The sequence below is a fragment of the Cryptomeria japonica genome, chromosome 8 (assembly GCF_030272615.1).
Source record: "Cryptomeria japonica chromosome 8, Sugi_1.0, whole genome shotgun sequence".
Lineage (NCBI taxonomy): Eukaryota > Viridiplantae > Streptophyta > Pinopsida > Cupressales > Cupressaceae > Cryptomeria > Cryptomeria japonica.
In genome coordinates, this window is record NC_081412.1 from 50,636,937 (window position 1) to 50,645,595 (window position 8,659).

General features: G+C 35.8%; 1 protein-coding gene across 2 annotated transcripts; it reads right to left on the reverse strand.

Moving 5' to 3' along the window:
- Positions 1 to 387: 387 nt before the first annotated feature.
- Positions 388 to 5,955, reverse strand: LOC131041740 (expansin-A13). Of its 2 annotated transcripts, none has more exons than XM_057974930.1 (3): positions 5,498 to 5,955; positions 2,893 to 3,208; positions 388 to 1,293 (listed from the first exon to the last, which is right to left on the reverse strand). In XM_057974930.1, the coding sequence occupies exons 1-3, from the start codon at positions 5,661 to 5,663 to the stop codon at positions 990 to 992; spliced, it is 786 nt and encodes a 261-aa protein (XP_057830913.1). In that variant the 5' UTR covers positions 5,664 to 5,955; the 3' UTR covers positions 388 to 989. The 2 variants fall into 2 exon arrangements, with proteins under 2 accessions (XP_057830913.1, XP_057830915.1); XM_057974932.2 differs by having other exon boundaries at positions 2,893 to 3,205; positions 5,498 to 5,938.
- Between the last annotated feature and the right edge of the window lie 2,704 nt (positions 5,956 to 8,659).

The following is an 8,659-nucleotide window of genomic DNA, read 5'->3' on the forward strand; positions in this document are numbered from 1 at the left end:
TTATTTGGAACAAAACACTCACAAAATTTGAATGATAATTTTGGAAAAACACTTGCGAAGACAAATTATGACTACAAATCCTAATGCCATTACCAAAAGATTTACAATCTATTTCCATTGAAAGCTTTTGTTTTCTTCTTATGTACCTAAAAAGATGCAAGCCACTTGGGAATGCCTTGGTGTCCCGAAGACAAGATGCAAGCCATTTGGGGAAGCCTTGATGTTCCTAGAGCAACCAAGGGGGCATTAAGCATACAAGCACATTTTAAGAATGTTCAAAAACAGAAATTAATGAAAGGGGATGCAAGGAGATGTCAAATCCCATCTTCAGAACACCACCCAAACACTACAATGATAAGTAAACATCCCCTTAAAACATTGAAAAACTAAAAAGAATAATAACACTTCGATTCATTTATAATAAAATATTAAAAATAATTATCCTTTCCATCAGCCAACTACACTTACAATTTTCAATCCTTTCTTACTTAACCAATTTTCACACAATTTATAGTGAATGACCTAAATCAAAAACCTAACTAAACACTTACAATCTGCCAAGGTTTAGTTTATTCCTCACCTTGGTCTAGAGGTACAAAAAATTGAATACTATATACAGCATATGGAAAGAAATCTCCTTATGGTATTCTAAGGAGTCAAGTCTCCCATGCCAAATTGATATCAGGCTTGCCAGTGACCTTTAACCTTCTATTTTCGAAGTTCTTCAAAAGAACACCCTGTCCATCTTCAAATATCAACCACAATAAAATCTTACCTCGAGACCCTCTGTATTTTACCTTAACAAAATCTTACATAAACAGGATTCTTTTGTTAAAATTATGACCCTCTGAAATAACATACAAAACTAGCCCCAATAAACACCAGTATCCTGTTATTTTTCTGCATTCTGAACTATTCTGGTTGCTGTGCAAGGGAGGTCCCGGGTCAATTCCAATGTGCAAAAAACCCAGATATTGTTTTACATTGCATTAAAATTGTTTCCCCTTGTAAGTCTGGCCAAACTCCCAATTAGAGGGAGCAACGTTGTAAGAAGTAACAGTCCTCCCATCACTGGTAGTTACCTCAAAGGACAAAGGCTGCCCCTTAAGATCAGTACTCAAGTGCCAATTCTGTCCCCAGTTCCTGCCCATGGGCAACCACCCTGTCTTCGAACCCTTCATTTTAACACCCGTGACAGCCCCATCCCCTGCAACATTACTAATCAGAACCAGATAAAAATGGTCCTGCCCATTTATGGTGAGCCTCATTCCTCCTTCCTTCACACAGCTTACTCTGCACAAACCAGGAAACTGTGGTCAGATACACCACACAGAACCTGCCTAATATAAAGGACTAGTATAATGGTAAAATACATCAATAAGAAAGTGACACGGACACAAATCTTCGCATGGTAAGGCGGTCCCGTTGAGCATTGAAATCTTGGTAACAGAGTTTGTGTATTGAAATATGGAAACAGAGTAAGAAGACAGTCTCTCTGAGGACTATTTAGCCCTCAGAGACTCAAAAGCTATCTAAAGCGAAAGGGCTGTGCCACAATCATAAACTGAAGTAGTAAGAAAGTGAGGCATAGGAATCTTTATATTATAAGGCAGTCCAATGGAGTGTTGAAATCTAGATAAGAAAAGCTGAGTAATGAAATATATATAAGTGAGATTAAGAAAGCAATGTCACCATGGGCTATTGGTCCTATTTTTCTTGGGTGGTAATGGAACATTCAAATTGAATAAAAACAAGAGACTCGTGAATTCTTCCCTGGTAAGTTGAGCACTGGCTCAATCTCTGAGGGTGTGATTTTTTTCAATAGACAAAGTATATATCCAAACAGGATTGGAAATTTATACACGTAACTTGAGCCCTAGTTAAATATTTGAGGGTATATTTTCTTTCAAAATGCTAAGCATTTATGTAATGGGAGTAGAAGTATATAATGACAATCTGCTCTCTATTTTTCAAGTCTTATATGGTGGGATTGTGCTATGAATTTGAAGGGAAGTTTAGATGCAAGCAAATTCATCCCAGAAAAAAATAAAAAATAAAAAATGTAGGGAGGAATAGTTTGCAGGTAGTAAGGCAATTATAAGTCACTGATAATATTATGTTGTGGTGCAAATAGGAATGGGACACAATTAATAAGTGTAATACGTTTTAGTTTTTATTGGCCTAACAGAAAATCTGACTGGTAGCTCAAATTCCAAGGGCCATTTTTTGGTGATAGATTTTCTTAAAAGATAATCCTGATTTAGTAGGTTGATAAAGTTTATTCCTGACGCTTGATCATAAGGTTGAAAAATTATAGATACAAAACAAGTTATTCCCACAAGGGCTATCATACACTTGAGTATGCTGTGACCAAAAATCCCACTTTTATAAGTAAGGTTCCTGGTTAACTTGTTCTCCTTGTTAGGCGAAACACTTAGCCAAGGAGGGTCCAATTGCTAGGATGGTGTCACTCGCGGGATTCCCAGCACGAAAGCAGCCTTGAAGAATCAAGGTTTGAAATTGGGATAGCAATGATGAACTCCAACCAGTTTATGGTTATATAATATCATTGTTTTGTTTTGTTTTTATAGATTAGTAAATTGTGCTTTGAATTTTTAGATTTGACTGTATATTTCTTTTTATAATTTAATTAAAAATAAAATAAAATTTATCAGCTTCAATTTTAGCTACTTCGACGAAGTGCATCTTTTAGTCAAAGGGACGCAGCGAGTTGTATGTAGTAGAATTTGGGACTCTGTTATAGAACTTCCAAGTCTGAAGTGTAGATTATTCCCCCAACAAAAAAAATTATAATGAAAATAATACAGCTGCCAAAATAACACGGTTACAGAAATAAGAACCCAAAATATTTGATACTTTTCCCTCCATTACCTTCTGTATTGGACATGCATGTTCCCTATCTTCCAGACAGCTATCTTCTCGAAGGCAGAAACAGGCAATATGAAATGCTTTAGCGGTGGGTTGCACCACCCTCCTGCATCTCCTGGGACGCCATAGTTGGGTGGACAAAAGTTAGTCGCCGTAACTGTAATTGATGTTCCATGGTGGCAATAAACTATATCATCTACGCATTTCAGTTCAAAACAGGCACCACAGGACTGCCCGCCTAAAAATAGATCACTGCTAAGAGCTGCCGTATTGATTCCATAGCCTTGCCTGTATAAATCTCCGTATCCACAGGCACCTGCTGCACAAAAAAATACAAAAGGAAATTCAATCAAAGAAAAACACGAAATGAATTAAGTGCAAATTTCAATGTAACACGTTGCATTGAGAACTGTAGATTCATAGAACTTTCTGTGGAAATGAAGATGTAAGGCTACTTGCAAGAAAGCTCATTTGGATCGTTTAAGGGAAATTGTGTTAAAAAAATGCATAGATCAGTTAGGAGATGAAATTAGGATCACTTATTTGTTGTTTGGATGTTCTATTACTGAGTGATTCACTGAGCGATTGGTCAATCTTTGGTTCAGATGTTCTGTAGGTGCTCAGGCTCCTAACATGACCTGGCTCTGCTACCATGTTAAAATTTTTAATGGATCAGCTTGAAGTTAAACCTAAGACCACCCATTTGTTTTCTGGGGTTTGCAGTTCAGATGTCAATCATTTTCTACCAAATTGAAGATATCTACCAAAAAAAATATTGATCTTTTTGCTCTAGACTATTCAAGAAAATGAACTACACCCAAACAGCAATAAGGAGCCCACCAAAAACCCTGGGCATAAAGAGAGCAGGTAATCATTTGTAGAGCGCACCCCATCATGTAAATCGGAGGTCAACAGTTTGAATTTTGGTCCATGAAAAATGACATGATTTTAAAGCCAGATTAAGAGCTTTTAAGTACAAAAGCATGGGTTACAAGGAATGCTGGATACAATGAGCCAATTCCAAACTTCAATAAAGATCATACCAAGAAGCCTGGTCACAAAGAGGGTCTAAATGCCTATTATTGGAAAAGGAGAGATACAATTACACACATTCAGCCAAAAGCATACTGATCTGATATGGAGAGTAGGTATTCCGTTTACAAAAATCTGGATCTGAAAGTTATTTCTGAACTTGACAGCTTGACTGATAAATAAATAGTGTCAAGGAGCATGAGGGAGGTCATTTATGCACTTGATCTCTAGCTAGAGAACGTCAACTGATAAGGAGAGGAAGTCAGTAGGTTCAAAAGATAAATTCCAGAGGAACATGGTTGGAAGGTCATTTATGCACTTGATCTTTAGGTACAGGACATCAACTGTTAAGAAGAGGAAGTCTGTAAGATCAAAATCTTAAGTCCAGAGGAACATGGTTGGAAGGTCATTTATGCACTTGATCTTTAGGTACAGGACATCAACTGGTAAGGAGAGGAAGTCTGTAAGATCAAGCAACAAGATCCTGAGAAACATGGGTGGAAGGTCATTTATGCACTTGATCTTTAAGTACAGGACAGGACATCAACTGATAAGCAGAGGAAGTTTGAAGGATAAAAAAAATAAAGTCCAGATGAAAATGGTTAGAAGGTCATTTATGCACTTGATTTTTAGGTACAGGACATCAACTGATAAGGAGAGGAAGTTTTAAACTTGAAGGATCAAAAGATATGAGTCCAAGAGGAAAATGGTCGGAAGATCATTTAAATGCACATAATTCTTGTGTGCAAGAGGTGATAAGGGACTGGTAAGCTGTAACCTTCGGAGCAGAGAAAGTCTCAGGTTTGAATTATAATAACAACTTTTTCTAATTCTGGAAATTATGTAACGGTTAAGCTCAGCTCATTAGATCCAGGACGTCAAATAATAAGAGGAAATTGAAATTTTACCACTGCCCATTTCGAAAGCTATTTTTGAGGTCCGGGATATCAACTGATAAGGAGAGCAAGTCAGAGGGTTCAAAAACCATTTATTCACTTCAAGTACCTTGACTGGTAAGGAGAAAAAGTCGGGGAGGTTGAAGGTCTGAACGACCTCAGCCAATAGAGCTCAGCCAAACAGAGCATTTAGTCTTTCAATCCAAATAGCCTTGCTACTCTGATTTGAAACGCACAAATGATAATGATATGGAGAAGTCACTCGTGCTGGTTGATTAGCTCAGTGGTGGGAGTATATTCAACAGGGCTGCAAGACTAAATGCTTATCAAAAGCGAATCCGACTCTATTACAGTGCTAACCTCCACAAACAAGATAGTTTCTCTACGATATTCTTATCTCCAAAAAAAGCCAAGAACCTATAAAATGCATTGTAGAACTAGCCAGAGCATAGACCAATCGAAGCTTTGTTTTTGTCTTGTCTGTTTGGACATTGGCTATGATCTGGGTTCAATAATGTCAACCCACCATAGCTGACATCCCAAGAGAAAATTTATTTTCCTTTCCATACATTTAACACTGTCTCCCAATCCAAATGTGGCACGAGTTAAACCCTAAATGCACAAAGTAGACAAACAAAGCACAAAATATGAAAAAAACAAAGGCATTTCATGTTTTTTACCCATGGTGCCGAGGGCGTCAGAGTCTCCGTAGAAAGTTGCAGAAGCTGTTTTCCATCCGTCTTCTTCTCCGCCATAAGAAGCAGACGCCGAGATTGAAACAATTACCCACACTGATAATATTATTCCGGCGGACGCTCTGTTTACTACAAACGAGGCAAACCACATTCTCAGTCTCTTACTCTGTCTCAGAGGCGCTTTTGCCCCACTGAAAATGCTGCTGAGAAGCACCAAGAAAGTTTACCAACACTCATTCATTACGCATTTGTCTTTTTATCTTTTAGGAAGTGCATAAACCCTGTCCCACACAGCCTGTGCGCGTTTTCGTCGCGACTTGCAAGTGAGGGGTCCCGTGTTCGAATCTGGGCACTGCCCAAGTCCTCTTCCGGGACCGTTAGTTTTTTTCACTTTATTCGAGGGTCCCAAGCCTCTGAGAATGTCTGTGCGACATTGCTGTGACCATGTAAATTTTAAAACAATTACACGTCGAACCTTTTGAGTTCGATCTGCACAGCTATTCACAACATGTGACCCCACTTTGGTGGATCGCAGTAAAAATATCATATCTTTTTTGGGTTGAATGTCTGTTTTTCTTGAGCTGTCATGATAAATTATTCCACGACTGTACGTAGATTCTGTATGTTTTTGTTGTTGACGTGCCAAGAGCATCCGAGGTTAGTTTATTTATACTGGTTATATGAGCATTATGAGCAAATAATTTTCAATATTCATATCTTCAATAATAGGCGTATCAGATTAATCCATTTGCATGGGAAGCAATCAATTCAGGAGGACATTCGGATTTGAGGGTTTGAAATAAAAATTGTAATTTTTAAATCATTAAATATGAAACATTTGAAAATAAAATAGAATTTGCAGGAATGTACGAGTTATTCTATGAATCTATTTATTAAAATGAAAGATAAATATTTTTTAATTTATATTTATTTAAATAAATAAAGGTTATTGTACAATTTTTTATTTTAGACTAGTATAAAGAATCGAGTTATTAATGAGAGTAAATAAATGTTAAATTGAAAGAAGTAAGGGATGAATTAGTTTTCCTTGATGATGATGATGTGTCCTTGTTTCTTCACTATGAAATTAAGATCTTCCATGTGCAATAACTAAATATACTCATTTACGTGATTTTGACCTCCTCTTCATAATTTTGTCCTTATACATTCAATGGTTTTTCTCATTATTTTTTATATATTTCACATTAAAAACAAGATAATAAACATTCTTCTAAGATGAGGTCTTTGCCCTCATTTGAAATGGAACTTGTTTGGTTAATAAATAAATTGTGAAATTATAAATTGTATATTAGGGGAAAGGATCTAATAGTTGTGTGTGTTTTAATGGCTATGATAACATTTGTTGATTTAATGTCCAATATTTTTTACAACATTGCGCCAATAGTTGTGACTTTAAAGTTGTTATTGCAATGATGACTACCCATAATTGAATGAAATATATCCCTAAGAACTAAAAAGCAACGAATCATGTGATGCCACATCAATGCACAAGTACCAGTCTCAGTTTTTTTTGTTTGTTTTTGTTTGGACACCTTGGTAAAAAACATGCAAACTTGGCATCATATTTGATGATGTGGCCCTACAAACTTAGTTATAAGAAGGGGACTTGCCAAGCAAGCTACTGTAAAAAATTGGGAGCGATTTGAAATTTCCACTTAAGATTTTGAGAACCACAAAGTTAGGATGCTCACCTATGAATCCTCTCACCTAAAAAGGGTGACATTTGATTCTATTCATGAAAACAATAATAAAGTAAGAGAAAAATATGCTTGTATATGCATTGTTAGGAATTTCAATGGATTTGTCATAGAATATATGAATGCATATCAATTATCTTATCAAATAAGGTAACTTCAACTAATTATACATATAAAGTAAGAGAATAATTATGAAGTGTAAAAACAATAAGATCTCTCATAAAATTGATATGAGAATAATTGTAAAATAAGAAAACAATACACAAACATATACATTATTTTATTTTATTTTCAATAAAAGTGGATTATTCCGCTAAACTTTTTTATTAATATTTTTTATTTTTTACACAGGATTCAAAGAGCATACTAGAGGAAAGAACCCTGGGAATAAAACCTCTAGTCACAACTCATAAAATAAACCTATAGTGTCTACCAGATCAGTTTATACACCCCGCCCAAAACCACATACAAATGCGGTCACAACACATATAATATCAGTTTTACATAGAGCCCATATGTAAAACCCATCAGATAATTTTCAAATGTAGACTCCATAGCTGCTATCAATGGAAGAAGACAGAATTTTCCAAAGCCTTGTGCCAAATCCCATGAGCCAAAAAACTTCCTGCCAAAAAAGAAAGTATCAAAAAACCTTTGGAAAAATACTATTGTATCAAATAATATGAGCTCGAACTCTCCTCCAGACAACGAACATGGATACTTGAAATGAAAGGGGAAAGCACGAATAATTATCATCATAAAATTTTACATCAACATTACTCAAGAAAATCACATAACTATTGTTGCAAACCTTCCCATATCCTAGAAGGAATTTCCTCAAAACCCACCTCTCGCTAATTAGCATTGCTATCAATGGCTAAATTTGCCAAATAATCCGCAATCTTATTACCTTCTCTGTAACAATGGGATAACAAGAAAGATTCAAACAATTCTAATTTTTGTAAAATGAGATCAAGTATATACTGCAAATTCCAACAATTCGATTTCTTTTTCATAACACATTGAATAATCACCATAGAATCGCCTTCAATTATTAAGTCCTTAATTCCCAAAGAGATTGTCATATCCAATCCAAAAGACAAAGCATGAAATTTTGTATAATTGTTAGTTTTAAAACCAATAGCATGACACTTAGCTCAAATAAAATTTGCATTGTGATCATAAATTACCATGCCTACCCCAGCTGACCCAAGGTTACCACTAGAGGCTCCATCAAAATTCAGTTTAAAGTGCCCCTACGGAGGAGGTTTTCGTCTAGCAGAGCATCTCTTACCTATTGCATCCTTCTTTTTTAAAATTGAACCATGAGAGGGTAAAACCGACAGCATCTTCCAAACTCTAGTAACTCTACTATCGCAGTGTGAAAAAGAAGTAAGATTTTCTAAATTCTTATAAATAAACGACAAAG

Excerpts from the sequence above, each read along its gene's own strand:
- LOC131041740 (XM_057974930.1), bottom strand. The coding sequence starts at position 5,663 with ATGTGGTTTGCCTCGTTTGTAGTAAACAGAGCGTCCGCCGGAATAATA. Across the intron at positions 3,209-5,497 it reads TGACGCCCTCGGCACCATGG|CAGGTGCCTGTGGATACGGA; the intron begins GTAAAAAACATG and ends TTTTTTGTGCAG. Across the intron at positions 1,294-2,892 it reads ATGCATGTCCAATACAGAAG|AGTAAGCTGTGTGAAGGAAG; the intron begins GTAATGGAGGGA and ends TGGTTTGTGCAG.